The sequence below is a fragment of the Mesoplodon bidens genome (assembly GCF_964165515.1).
Source record: "Mesoplodon bidens genome assembly, chromosome: 7".
In the NCBI taxonomy this organism is placed as follows: domain Eukaryota; kingdom Metazoa; phylum Chordata; class Mammalia; order Artiodactyla; family Ziphiidae; genus Mesoplodon; species Mesoplodon bidens.
Window position 1 is genome coordinate 115,170,789 of NC_138164.1, and position 14,326 is coordinate 115,185,114.

Genomic DNA, 14,326 nt, shown 5'->3' on the forward strand with positions numbered 1-14,326 from the left:
AATAGCCCTGTCATGGCGGGGGAGGGGCGCGGTCCACGCATATTTATGGATGTATATTGCGGGGGAGGGTACACGAGGGGGCATGGATGTGTGTGCTGGAGTGCATGCCATGTGCGTGCATGTGCCATCCGGGCGGGCGACCTCGTTGTCGGGATCCCGGCCCCCATGGCAGACTGATCGGGGATGCTCCCTACTTTCCACCACTCTGCAGAGCCTTCCCAGGGGGCGTTTCCAGACTCCGGCAGCTTCCTCTGTGGATACTTGGCTGTGCAAGCTTCTATGTCTTGATCCAATTTTTGTGATTTATATTTTCCGTAATTCTATTTGGTCAGGACTTTCAGACTTATTACACAGTGAGCACTGTATTCTCAGATAATATAGAAAGAACGGTCTGTGTTGGCTATGTCTGCTCCCTGAAATGTGCTTTTCCACTCCTTTCCTGGGGCTGTGTGCACCTCTCGTGCTCTGGACTCTCCTGCCCCATCTCTGGGGGACGTTTGTGAAGTGTCCCACTGTGCTCTGGGCCTGCTTCCCAGGCCCCCTGCAAAGGCCAAGCTCTACTGCCCCAAACCAGCTTCAGAGCTGACCCGGGGGGCTGGGCGCTGGGGTGGAGAACTGAGCAGTGTGTGGGCTCTCGGAGTGGAGACAGAAGGTTCTAGGGGTGAAAGCCCGTTGACAGAAGTGGAAGCCACTGGCAGAGCCGGTGGGCGTCCGGGGCATAGCGCTCACGGCACAGTAGAGCCGTGGCCCCGCGGTCTCCTGAGCTGACCCCTAAGATGAGTACCCAGGGTCCTGTGGGCCCCCTAGCTGCAGAAGGGCCACCCCCGCCCCAGGGCCCCATCCACGAGCCAGGGCACACCTGTCCGAGGGGAGTCTGCTAATAGCTTTATTTACAGACCCCAGAGGTCGGGGGCAGCGAAGAGAGAGACACAGGAGGCGCCTGGGGGCCGGACGCCTCCACGCGGGCCCCACAGGCTGAGAGTCTCTGTCTCTGGGAACCTCTTCGGCTGTTTTACTTCCAGCGCCCGCCGACTTTGCCCTTGGCCGGAGTCCCGGCCTTCTTGCTGCTACAAATGGGAAGCAAGGTGGTCTTGAGCATGAGGGTATCCGGGACCCTGGCCAACCCCTTCCCTGGCCCCTGGCAGACCCCAGACCCTGGCAGGTCTGTCCGGCCCGGGTCTGGAAGCCCCAGCGCATCCCCCAGCTCCAGTCCAGCAGCAGTGGCTCACCTGGACCTGCCCAGCCAGGTTTGGGCGGCTTTGTGCAGAGGGAGTCAGTGAGGCTAAGTGGGGGCTGGCGAGAGCCTGGTCCCCCTCCTCCTCCCTCCCTTCCCCACCCGAGGGGCTCGAGGCACAGGCGGCAGGGAGACTCTGGGGCATTATGTCAAGCACACCCAAGCCCGCGTGGGAAGCTGCCACCTTCCCAGTTACTTTGTCCTGAAAAGAGTCTCTGCCCTCTGAGTCACAGCCTCCTGGGGCGGTCCTTCACCCCAGGCCAGCAGTCCCAGCCTGATGGACTCGGCAGCAGGGAGGCCTCTGTCTTGTTCCAGAACCTCGGCCCCTCAGTCACTAGTTAGAACTGGACCCTGGGGTCGGGAGGTCCCACCCCAAGGAGGGGTGGTCCTCAGGAGCCCGCCCCATCTGTCTGAGCCCTCTGCACGCCAGTGAGCCGGGAGTGAGCTGGGTGCCGAGTTAGGACGGGCTGGTGGTCAGAGCTCTTTTTTGGACAGCTTCGGGCTGGAATGGGCCCTGCAGCTCCCAAAGCTTCAGGAGAAGGTCTGGTGCTGGGGTTGTGCCCACAGCCTGAGAACCCTCCCAGCCATGCACATGCACGCACACACACGTGCTCGTGCACACACCTGGCCAAATGGCCCCCTCTCGAAGGGACCTGCAAAAACCCCTGCCCTGCACAGAGGCAGGGAGGAGGGCGTGTCTCCTTCACCAGCCCCACTGCCCACCTTGGGGCGTGCCCCATCTCAGCCACCAGGCTCTGGGACAAAATCCCTCTTCAGGCCTTACCCGGCAGTTATTGTAAAGGATCCCATGGACCCCGAGGGTTCACCGTCCTGAGGAACCAGTGATTTCACCCAGGGCCATGGAGGAGCTGGTGACAAAGCCCAGGCCCCCTGATTCCTGGTCTCATGTCACCTTTGAAGTGACACGCTTCTGGCACGTCCAGGAGCCCAGTCTGGCTTTACCAGGCCACTCTGAAGGCTGCCCAGGGGGCTCCTGCCGGCCCTCCCCCAACCTGCCATCTTTCTGAGCTCTGGGGTTAGGGCTGAGAGAAGGCTGTGGGTCCAGGGGTGCAGGGTCCTGACATGCTGGCCCAAGTGGCCGGCTGGTTAGTCCTGTTACCACTCTGCTGAAGGCCGGCTGCCACCGACACAGGCTAAAATCACCGGGCCCCTGGCGCGGCAGTGGCAGCTGACCCGTGGGGCCATGTGCCCCGTGCAGAGCAAGGGACAGGCAGAGCTACTCACTGCTTCTGGGCCTGGTCGATACGGCTCCTGAGGTTGGTAATCTGCAAACAACACATGTGACTTACCTGCCACGTCCAAGCAGAGCCAGGCCGGGTAGTGGCCTCCTGCCCCGTGGGCCCCTTGGCGGCCCTGGCAGGTCTTGGCATTCTTACTGTGTCCCGGTTCCTTTGGTTGGAGGACCCTTGGGCTTGTGCCTCTGACCTACTCTTGGTGGCCCAAGCTGGAGACCTGGGCTATGTCACACAGCAGCCCAGGAGCTGGCCACTTACCTTCCAGCCTCTGCGGGGTGTGGGGCAGGGGGCACGGGGCACAGGTGAGGCTTGCAAACAGAGCCCCTACCTGTTGGGCCCAAGCTCAGAGCCCTGCGGCCTCTCACTCCTCGACCCAGCTGCTCTCTCCTGCCGACTGCCCGGGGGGAGGCTGGGGGAAGGCAAGGTCCGGCCCCCGCTGCCAGCCAAGACAGCAGCTCAGCCTCAGCAGCCCCCAGGCGGCAGGCAGGGGGGAGGAGGAAGGCGGGAGGGGAAGAGGAAGGCCTCCGGGGTCTCCGTGCCCCCTGCCGCCGACACCTGCAACGACCCAGGTTTTCGCCATGCGAGAGGCCCACCGTGCATGAACGCTACGAGCCTGGTCCAGGGTGGACCCTGGCTACTTACAACTTGGCCAGCATCTCCACTCTGGCCCGGACGTTCATGATCTAGAGAGACCGAGACGGTTAGGGGGCTGAGTGGGTAGTTGAGGCTTCAGCACCCACCATGTGCTGGGCTATTCTGGGCCAGGGCTCTTGTGGTTCTTTTAGCCCCCGGGGACCCACCGTGGGCCATGCACAGTCTGTCAGGAAGCAGTTTGTCCCTGGCTCAGCCTCCTGGACGTGAGTAGGGCCAGTCTGGGCTCTCTCTGAAGCCCATTTCCGAGGCCGGCCCTCCCAGGGGAGCATCAGCAGAGAGCAGTGATGCCCCCGGCCCCTGGCCCTGCCTGCTGGCCAGCAACGATACACATGCCCCTGGGGGAAGCCTGGGAGGGCCATGGTCCTGCTCCAGTTAGAGATGGGGAAATCGAGGCGCAGGAAGACCAGGCAACTCGCCCAAGGACACCGGGATCCTGAGAAGGAGCAGGACTTGCCTGTCTGTCAGTACTGGTCTCCCACACCCTCTGTCTCAGGGGCCAGTAGAGGAAGCTGGGAGAGGTGCCCTGAGAGTGGAAGGTCCTCCCCCGGGACCCTGGAGGCCAGAAGGGTCTGTGCTTCACGCAGCGGGTCCTTCCCCGGGACTGGTGCCCCCAGCCCCACCCCCAGGCCCAGACTCCGAGGGACAGTGTCCACCCAGGGCTGCCGTCCTGAGTCGTGAGCCCCTCTCAGGCAACTCCTGGCGCCCAAACCCCGGCGGAGGGGCACTGTCCCAGCCCCCTCCCTAGCTCTGAGCTTGGGGGTCTGGGAGGGGACTGGGGAGGACCCCCACCACAGAGGAGCTTAGTGCCAACCTGGTGGGCTTGGGACACTGCTGGCTTTCCACGGTCTCCCCCCAGCCCCCCGAGGGCACTCTGCCCCAATGCTCCCTCCTGCCAGCCCTGGGAGCCAGAATGATGTGGGGAGGCTGGCCTGGAGGACACCCAGGCAGGGTCCCCAGCAGGACAGGGACCTCGGTCGGGGTCCGAGGGGACTCGGGGGTGCTCAGGGGTGCCCGCTGGCAGGTGAGGGCGGAGGTGTTTCACTCACTTCGTATTTCTGACGCTTCAGCTTCTCCGCGTACTCAAACTTGTTGGTCTCCAGCTGGTGCAGGGTTTCCCAGAGCTCCTTGGCCTTGTCCCTGGGGAGGGAGTGGCAGAGAAGGAGGGTTGGCAGGTCAGCCCCGGGAGGCTGGGGCCGGGCACCCTCCACTCCGAGGGACGTCCTCACTTGAGCTTCTCCTCGCTGAGGTGGTCGATGTTGAGGGGCTTCCGCCGCTCGGCCAGGATTTTCTTCTTCATCTCCCGGGCCGTCTGCTTCTTGCCTCTCTTCTGGTCAGCCTGAGGGGACACGGCAGTGGGGACGTAGCACGGCCGGCCTGAGGGCGCGGCAGGGACCCCCGGGCCGCAGGCGCCGTGCTCACCTTGGCCAGGTAGCTGCTGTAGGTGACGCCCATGGAGGACAGGGCCTTCTTCTTCTTCAGGTCGTCCTCGGCCTTCCGCTTGGCGTCCTCCTCCTCCCGCCGGGCCTTCTCCTCCTGCGGAGACCCCAACCCAAGACCTCAGGGCAGGCATCGAGGACTGCCTGGGCTTGGAACCTTCTGGAAGGTCCAGGTCCTGGTCGGGTCAGCCCTCTCGCGGGGGTCCTGCAGGGCGCCGGGACTTTAGCCACCGGCCCGAGTCCTTGGCCGGTGTCAAGGGAAACGTTGGGAGAAGGGGGTTCTGGGAGGCTGGCATTTCTCGGACTGGGGGCTGGGGGTGGGGGGCCTCACCGCCAGCCTGGTCTGGCGCTCCTTCTCCTTCTCAGCCCGGATCCTCTGCTGTTCAGCTCTCTCCGCACGGCGCTTCTCCTACAGCCGGACGAGGGCCGGGTCACTGCGGCCTAGCCACCCTGGGCCCACCACCATGGCCACCGGCCCCGCGTCCGCCCACAGCTGCCGGCACTCACGATCCTCTCCTTGAGCGCGACCAGTTCCTCTTCCTCCTTCTTTCGAGCCTCGAAGTGGCTGTCAATGAGGGCCTGCAGCTCCATGAGGTCTTTGTTCTGGCGCTTCTTCTGGATATCCTGTGCGGAACAGGCCCGTCACCCCCAGCCCTCCTCTGGAACTTCGGGCTCCCTGGCCCTCCTGGGGGCCGGCGGCTGCCTGCTCCCTTAGCTACAGGGTAGGAGCGGTGCCCTCCCTGCGGGTGAGTCCAGGCCGGGCGCGGCCCTGAGGTCAGTCAGCCCCCCTGGGATGAACTGGCCCTGACGTGGCCCTCTTGTCATGCCCAGAGGTGCCCTGCGTGGATCGGGCAGAGAGGAAATTGGGGAGTGAGGTAGTCTGTTGGATACACAGATGGATGGGTGGGTGAATGGATGAGTGGGTAGATGAGTGGATGGATGATGGTGATGGGTAGATAAATGGATGGACGGATAGATGAATGGAGGGATGAAGGATACAGATGGATGGAGGAAAGGACAGATGGGTGGATGCACAGATGGATGGGTGGATGGATGGATGGATGAATGGATGGATGGATGGATAGATGGTTGGGTGGGTGGAGGATGGATGGATGGATGGATAGGTGGGTGGGTGGGTGGAGGAAAGCATGGATGTGTAGATCAGTGGGTGAGTATCTGGATGAGTGGATGGTTGATGAGTAGACAAATGGATGGATGAGTGAATGGATGGACGGATTGATGAATGGAGGGCTGAAGGATACAGATGGATGGAGGAAAGGACAGATGGATGGATGCACAGATGGATGGATGGGTGGGGGAGGAGGGAAGAAAAGTGTCCATTACTGGAGGAGTTTTCTTCTGGTCCAGGAATGAATTAAAGCAGAATTGCATGGAACCAGGAAGCCTTAGCTCTGGCTGCTCTAGAGGAGGTGACCTCCAAAGGCTTAGCCTGGAGCCTGAAGGCTGGGGGCTGGGGGGAGAGTGTGTTGATCTGGGTCCCGGAAACTTACATCGAAGTCTACTTTCTCCCCTTCCGGGATCCTAGGAGCAGTGAGTCTGAAGAAGAGAGAGAGGCTCATGAGTGGGGACGAGTGGGGACCCCACCAGGACAGCTGGCCTGACCCAACCTGGCCCGGCCCTCCCGCCCTTCACCCTGGCGCCTGGCTGAGGGCACACTGCCTGACCTTTGCTCTTTTCAGATGTATAACTCACTGTCCCCAGAATGGCTTGACCCTTCAAGGAGGTTTCAAGCATCCCTCTGTTTTGCCAACTTCTGGACCTCGCAAGAGCTGTTTCACCCCCCTCTGTCCAGGAAGGGTAGCCTTGCTTTCTTTCTCAAACAAATAAACAAATGTGGCGAGGTCAGACCAGAAGGCAGGGTGGTCACCGCACACCCTCCCAGGGCCTTTGGCCTCTGTGGTCAGGAACGGCTGTCTCGGATGACCCTTTGCGTTTCTCTGGACCCTCTTTGATCTTTCTTTCTGGGGACCCAGAGGAAAGGGGGCTGGGCAGAAAGCAGTGCGAAGAAGAAATGAGACCTCTCCCTGAATCCGGCCGGCTGTAACAGCCATGGTCTCCACCCTCCCCTGAGTACATTTCAGATGGAGCAAAGAGTTAAATCAACAAGAACAACAACAATTTCTTCAAAAAAGAAGAAAGTGGAACTGAATATGGACCGGGATGCCGGCGCAGGAGAGGATTTTTTAAGCTCGGAAGGTCCTGCTCGGGAACTCCATGCAAATGAAAAACTTATGGACATGGAAAAAGGCACAACGCAAAAGGGGGGAAAGAAAAACCAGACTAGAAAAATCTTTTCAGCAAATACAGAGAAGACTTATATCCTTATGCAAACTGATGATTAAGAAAACACAGAGACACCCCCGCCGTGAGATAAATGGGCAGAGAGCGTAAGCTACCAGCTCCCCAAGAAGAAAGACCACCAGTCAACACACGAGGGAAAGGCCATCAAAGGAATGCGAAGGAAAACAACCCAGAGAGGCCGTTTCTCATCCATCCGTCAGAGGCTCCGTGTGCAGGCACGTCGCGGTCCCCGGGCATGCGGCGTGGAGACCGCGCTGGCGGCCCTCGTGGAAGCCGTTTGGCAGACGATATCAAAAGCCTTAAGAACGTTCCTACTCTTTGACCCAGTAATTCCATTCTGGGAATGAGGCCTAGGGAAATAACCCGAAAGACAGAAAATGCTTTCCACCCAGCGTTATTTATGATAGTAAAATATTGGGGAAAGCCTTAATATCCTGCAATAGAGGAATGGTTAGGAAAATTATGGTTTGTTCAATTGATGGAATATTATGTGGCCATTCAAAATATTTAAGAAGACTATGTAAAAACATGGAAAAATACTTAGAAACAGCGCTGCATTTTAAAAAAGCAGAATTCAAGGCTGTATAGACAGGACGATGTTTGAAAAACAGCTCAGGGTTTCAGTCTTTTTTTCCGAGCCCTATGCATGGACAAGGAGCAGGAAGAAGCAAGCCTTTTTATTCCTTTCTACCCTTTTCCGCAGTCTGGCAGGCGGGGTGGGAGAGTTATAGATGATTTTTTTTCATTGGACTTTTACGTATTTTCCAAATTTTCTTTAATGAGGTGTTTTATTTTCATAATGAAAACACAAACATTTTTTTAAAACTAGAAAATATCTTGTGACCCGGCAGCTTTCTTTAAAACTGCTGAAAAATAAAGTGTAACGGACGGAAATGTGCTGGCTATACGTTCGCATATTTCCAGTCTTCTTTGGAGAGTCCGTAAGGCTCCCCTAAGTGGGAGCGAACACTTGGCGTGTGCTCATACGTGCTGACATTCCATCCCGTGCAGAGCAAAGGCAGGCATGAATCCTCTGAAGGATAAGGGGGATGAAGCATGTGCAAAGTGCCGTGGGTTCGTACGTACTTATCAGAGACAGAAAAGTCAGGAAAGTCGGATTAAAACAAAACATCTCTGAACCACTCACCGACATGTGGGCAAGACGAGGGAAAGAAAGTCCTTTCGAACAAGGAAGATGGTTCCCCAGAGAGGGTCGAGGCCCCCGTGAAGGGAGGGATCGTGGCTCCGGTCAAGGTTTTGTTCCCAAGTGGGTTTCAGGGGTGAGACCCTCCTTCCCACTGCCCCACTTTCATGCCTATTTCACATCTAGGGCCCTGGGAGATGGGGAGTAGCAGGCTGGTACAGGGGCACCAGAGAGGGCACAGGGAGCTGCGGGGGACTCCCTCTCTCTGCCCTGTCTTCCCCAGCTTCCTACACCCCGTCCTCCCTCCGTCCATTGTCTCCTCCTGCAGGAAGCCCTCCTTGCCAACACTGGATGATCCGGGGTGGAACCACGCCCGACTGGACTTCCAGAGTCCATCTCTGCCCGTCTCTGGGAGGTCTGACCCCCACCTGTGTGTGTGGGGGGGCCGTCCCCAGTGACCCCATTCCCATGATGCGCCTCATCAGAAATCTGGAACCTTCAACACCAAACCAAGGAGCAAAGAAGCGGCTGCTGTTCTCAAGGATTTGGGTCTCCAGAGCCTAATGCACTTTGCTGCCTTCCTCGGGGGGCCCGGAGCCCAGCCCTGGGGCACCTGGTTCCCCAGGTGGCCTCGGGCCCCGTCCAGCCTGCCCACCCGGGCTTCTCCTCCAAGCATGGGCTCCAGGCCTCACCCGGCCCACCCCGCCCGCCCGGCATCCATCCATGCCCACCCCACACTCACTTGAGTCTTGGCTTCTCCTCTGGTCAGCAGGGCACCCACGTGGGGAGAGGGGAGAGGGGAGAGAGACAAAGTGAGATGGACAGCGCACTCCGGCCAACGGGTCCCTGGGGGCCTCAGGCTGGGGGCAAAGACCCCACCAGGGACAAGGGGGTCTTGCCCCCACTCTGGGCCCACGGAGGTCCCTGTGGGGTCTGAGGGGGGGAGCTCGGGTGCGGGGCCCAGGACACTGGCGGGAGAAGGGAAAACGGAGCCCAGACATAGAGCATCCTCAGGGGGCAGAGGCAGGAGAGAAAGACCAGAGATGGCGGGGTGGGGGGGGGGCAAAGACCGGGGGTGGGGGGAGCATCCCCCTGCCCAGGCTCCGGTCTGCTGGCTGTTCCCCACTGGCCACCCCGTCATGGTGTCAGGCAGTGTTAAGTCCCGAGGCGGATGCAGAGCAAAGCAGCAAGGACTGGCCTTTGGAGGGCCTGGTGCCGGGACAAGAGGACAGACAGGCGGACAGGTGCGTCTGCGGGTCTGTGCAGACGAGCTGCGTGCGGCCAGGGGCTGGCCCTTGCCTGCCTCGCCCTCCCACTCCTCCTCGGCATCTTCGGGAAAGCGCACATGCAAGAGAAAGCGGCAGGGCTGCAGGGGTGAGTGGGGGTGCGAGCAGGGGCACGGGTGAGGGCCCAGGACAAACGCCAGCCAGGGGGCACATCCCGACCCCTCTTCCCCTGGGTGTGCGTTGGCCTGCACCCTGTTTGTGACCCCAGCTGAAGGCCAGAGAACTTGCGTCTGCGGAGGGGCTGGAGGAGCTGTGCGGCCAGGATGCCCCGGGAGAGACCCGGCCCCCACCCCAGGAGGCTGGCTGTGGCTGGAGAGGCCACTGAGGGCCTGCGGGTGCTGGCTGCTGGCTTCTTTGAGTCTTTCCACTGGGGGTGAGTGGTTTTGGGGACTGAACGCCTGGGTTTTGTTGGGCTGAAACCTGAGGGGGTCTGGAACAACTCACTTAATAAAGCTTCTTGGGGCCTCAGACGGCTGGTTCCAGTCCCAGCCCAAGGGGACGAGGGTGCTCAGGCAGAGCCTCGAGGGGCCCTGGGTCATCTTGGCCCCAAGGTGGGGGCTCCTGACTCTCAAGGGAGCCTGTCCCAGCCCCTTAAGAGGCTTCTCTTCCGGAGCCTGGCTGGGCCATCTCACAGGACTGGCCTTATGACAGGTGGCCTGTCCAGGCTGCAGCCTTCAGACCTGAGAGCCCACCTGCCTGGGCTAACCCAGCCGCCCTCACGTGGGGGGCTGCTTCATTTGAGCCTCCCTGCCTTCCCGGGCCCTGGGGAGGTCCTGGCTGGCCTGGATGCAGCCCGGGATCTGCAGGGGGCCTGGCAGCACCCTAGCCCCATCCTTCAGTCCCTGCTCTGGGCCCTTTGGTGGCAATGACGCCTGGCCGTCAACCTGTCTGAACCACCAACGCCCCCCCGGCACTTGGCCTGGCCCCAGGCCTGTTGGGGGTGGGAGGGCTTTTGGCAGGGTTTCCCCTCACATCCCCCTCAGCTCACAGATCACTTGGTTCCTTAGCAACCAACCCCACTCCCACAAATAGCGCCCCCAGCCCTCTGGCACTACTCAGTTTTCAGGTGGGCCTGACGTCACTGCCCCCCCCGCCCCTGGTGGGGGGCTATGAGCGTGGGGAGACTGAGGGAGATGACGCTTTGGGAGGGTATGGGGGAAGGCCAAGTGCCATGCAGCAAAGCTCCCCAGGCAGTAGGCAAGCGGGCAGCGGCCTGGCATCCCCACCCCTGTCTGTCTGTCTGTTGGCCTCAGGGCTGGTTCCAGGGTGACCTGGTGACCTTGTGACCACCACAGCCCTTGCCTGGACCCTGGTTCCTGCAAGGCTCATCATTCACTGCCCGACCCTCAGGGCCGGCACGTCCCTTTCTCTTACAGGTGGCCTCGCTTTGGGGGCTGTGCTCTGGGTTCTGGCCCAACCAGGGGGCCCCCTGTGGCCCCTCGAGACGTTGTGTGAAGGCAGGGGCTCCCCGACTAGGGCCCTGACTTGAGCCTGCACCTCCGCCACCTCCACCCCGGGGTACGGCCAGCCCCGCTGCGGGTAGGGCAGGCTCACCCAGGGGGCCTCCTCGCGCCTGGGTGTGTCTGGCTCCGGCCCAGGCGATGGGTGGGAGGCCGGGACCTGACTGATTGCTCGCTTGCACGCAAGGCCCCCAGCTGTTCCGGGTCCCCGACGTCCCCACCTCAGCCTCAGCCTGACTTTCTGCTTCACCCCACTTGCCTCTCCACCCTTCCTTTAGCCCCCGCCTTACTTCCCCTCTCTGCCTTGCTATCTGGGGCAGGGCGGAGGCCACCTGCCCTGCCTCTCCTCCTCTGCTCTTCCCCGGCGAACCCTGATGGATCCCGAGGGTCCCAGTGGACCCCAGCACGGTCCTCCCGAGGCCCACACCCCTCTCAGGCCCTACACTCGGCTCTGCTCTTGACCTCGAGGCTGACCGCCTCCATCTGCCTGCTGGTGACCCGGGAACGGCCTTGTTCCCCCAGCCCCGAATGCCCTCTGCCTGCTTCCCGTCAGCCAGTCCTGCCTGAGCCAGCTCCCCAGGCCTAACTGTCCCCACCCTGTCCCCAGCCCGCAGGAATGGCTGCGAGAGTCATGCAGGGAAGGAGGAAGATGTGGTGGGGGCTCAGGCCCCCGGCCGGGGACTGCGGTGGGGGGCGAGCCTACCTTCATGGACTTCCTCTGCGAAAGCGGCACCGTGGGGGGAGAGGGGGGAAAGAGAGAGAACCAGCTGTGAACCTTGGGGCAGAGGCTGAGGGGAGGGGGGCGGCGGGCGAGCAGAAACACACGGTAAGTAGGTTACGCGGCCCCTCTTGTTCCTTCGCGGCCGGGAGGCGGCTCACACCCACACACGGCCACGTGTGCACATGCGCCCACACGGGACTGAAGTCATGGCACATACCTGGTTCATGAACTTCATGGACTAAGGAGGGCCATGGAACAAGAGGCAATGCGTGGGTCAGAGGTCAAAGGAGAAAGGATCCAAGGTTAATGGAAACAGCCGGTCGCCATGGGAGGGTCAGTGGCCGAGGCCGATGGGTGGGGAGGGCGCGGGGAGTGAGCGAGACAAGGGCAGTGTTGGCCCGGGACAGCGTCCCCCCAGGTCCTGTCCCTGCCTCTCCTCGGAGTTTCCAGCCCAGCTCTTTGCTCCTGTCATGACTTCACTGCTGGTCACGGGGCTGTCGGGGTCCTGCCTGCCTCTGCCGCCCCCCCTCTTCCCGCCTTCTTCAGGCCCCCCAGAAGGACTTCCATGCAGGGGCAGGGCTGTGACCTGGCGGGATGGCACCAGGGGCTGGGGACCTGTAGCCCAGGAAGCTTCCTACCAGCCCGAGAGTGGGGGACACGCTGCCTTTTCTTTCTGAGCCTGCTAGGGTGCTTGGACAGCAAGTGCCAGCCCTCAGCTGCTCTGACCAGGGATCTAAGCACGGGATTCCCCACCCTTCCATCCTCCACCCCGACCTGACCCCGAGGAGGGAGCCCACTGGGGCGGGCTGGAGGGGGGCTGGGGAGTGACAAGGGCTCCGGTGGGGGCCTGACGGGCCCGGCTCAGGGCACTGACCGCGGGGCCTGTTCCGCCATCACCCTGTGCTCACCGAGATCCAGCCTGGGTCCCTGGCCCTGCCAAGGGGTCAGGCGCTGCGGGGCTCTGAGGTACCCACCCTGGGGTGGAAGGCTGGCTTCAGGGCTGTCTCTGGGGCAGCTAGGTCTCCATCTGGTCCAGCAGTCCCCCCCACTGACCAGCCCTCCCTGGGCCGGGGGGTGGAGGAGCCCATCTGCCACCCTGCCCACGTTTGGGGGTGCGGGTCCTCGGGGCCCCCTCTCTGGTCAAGCACTGGCCGTGGTTAGTGGGTTATGCTGGGGCCACATGTGGGGGCCCCTTGGCTGGCTGGCACCTGGCTGTTCCCCCCCCACCGCCAGCTGCGCGCCCCAGCCAGCCCCGGGCGCCACATGGGGCCAGAAGTCCTGTGTCCTCATACCTTCTTCGTGGACCTCATGGACTTCTGTAGGCGAGGGGGGCTCTGGGAGTGCGGTGACAGGAGGAGAGAGGAGAGGTTAGGCCAGGAGCACACACTGCACGTCCTTAGAGGGGTGGGCGCACGCAGGGTCACTGAGGTCGGGGGGCAGAGGGCTGGGGGCAGGCGGGGGGCTGGGGTCCTGGACCCCACTTACCTTCCTCTTCGGCCTCTTCTGAGGAGGGAGCCAGAGGGCGCAGGAGGGAGAGAGGGAACAGGACAGCCGTTAGGGGCCACGTGGCGGTGGCGGGGGAGGGAGGCAGCCCCGGGGGCGGGGGAGGGTGGTGGGCAGCGGGCGCTCCAGGGACCGCGGGAGGCTGGCCCTGCTTTGAGGGCCTGCAGGACCTCAGAGAGCTCGGGCCTCGGCCTCGCCTCTGCAGCGTGACCTCCTCCCGGCCCTGGGGGTCTCTGAGCCCCTTCCCCATCTGCGGGGAGCCTGCTCTGGACTGTGGTGCCTATGCACCGGAGGGTCTCGCTAAGTCTGACTCTGAAGGTGCCAGAGGTGAGACAGGTGTTATGGGACAAGCCCAGGAGACATGGGCCTGAAGGCGGGCGGCCAAGGCAGGTCTTAGAGGACCCAGCTCGGGGGACATGTCCCCCGGCCCCGTCACCTTCCCTGGCGAAGGGTGGCTCCCAGGACCATGGTTCCCTCTCAGAAAGGAGTCTTTCTACCTTTTCAGCAGAAAAAGAAATGTTTTGCTCACGTTGTTAGGGTAGCCAAGTGTTTTCAAAATATTTTCAAAACCTAGCGCCCAGAACGCCCCACAGGAGAAGCCTGCCTGGTGGAGTTCGGGAAAGCCTTCCCGCGGTTGAGCTGGTGCCAGCGGCCGCGCACGAGCGCCCGTCGGGCCTGAGAACCACCCGTGCGCACCCTTCCCAGGGGCCGTGGCTCCGCTCCCACGCCTGCCTGGGCACGGCCCACCGGGAGGCTCCCACAGACTCGGGCTAGGGAGGGGTCTCCAGATCTGCCTGGAGGTTCCTGCTCCCAGAGGGAGGGGGAGGGGCAGGATGCTGGGAGAGACAGAGAGAGACAGAGAGACAGAGACAGAGGGAGAGACAGAGAGACACAGAGACAGAGACACAGACAGAGACAGAGAGAGACAGAGCTGTGGAGAGGCAGGCAGGGCCCGCACACCCAGACTTGCTGTTAATGAGGTGAGTGTCTTCACAACCAAATCCAGGTAACTCCACACACCATGGACACCATGGATGAGGTTATTATGTGTAAATAATACAGAATAATGCAAAAAGTGTTAATGAGCGATCATGAGTGCGTTCTATTAGTCGAGTAAAGAGGTGGGCACTTAGGCATGATGGCAAATGGGGATTAAGGATGAGGAAGGTGGACGGTTACTTGGTGAGTCTGTGGGGGGGCTGCAGGCCCCCTGGGGACGAGAGTGGACATGTGGGGGGGGACGCCGGGGGGGGCGAGGGCACTTCCGGGGCTGCCTCGGTTACCTTCCCTCTCTACTCCTCTGCCAGGGG

The 14,326-nt window shown here is 61.7% G+C and overlaps 1 protein-coding gene across 1 annotated transcript; it reads right to left on the reverse strand.

Annotated features, from left to right (window-relative positions):
* Positions 1-913: 913 nt before the first annotated feature.
* Positions 914-8,803, reverse strand: TNNT3 (troponin T3, fast skeletal type). The gene is made up of 9 exons (XM_081239336.1): positions 8,789-8,803; positions 6,092-6,137; positions 5,088-5,204; positions 4,912-4,989; positions 4,564-4,677; positions 4,371-4,480; positions 4,191-4,281; positions 3,133-3,173; positions 914-1,067 (listed from the first exon to the last, which is right to left on the reverse strand). The coding sequence occupies exons 3-9, from the start codon at positions 5,169-5,171 to the stop codon at positions 1,013-1,015; spliced, it is 573 nt and encodes a 190-aa protein (XP_081095462.1). The 5' UTR covers positions 5,172-5,204; positions 6,092-6,137; positions 8,789-8,803; the 3' UTR covers positions 914-1,012.
* Between the last annotated feature and the right edge of the window lie 5,523 nt (positions 8,804-14,326).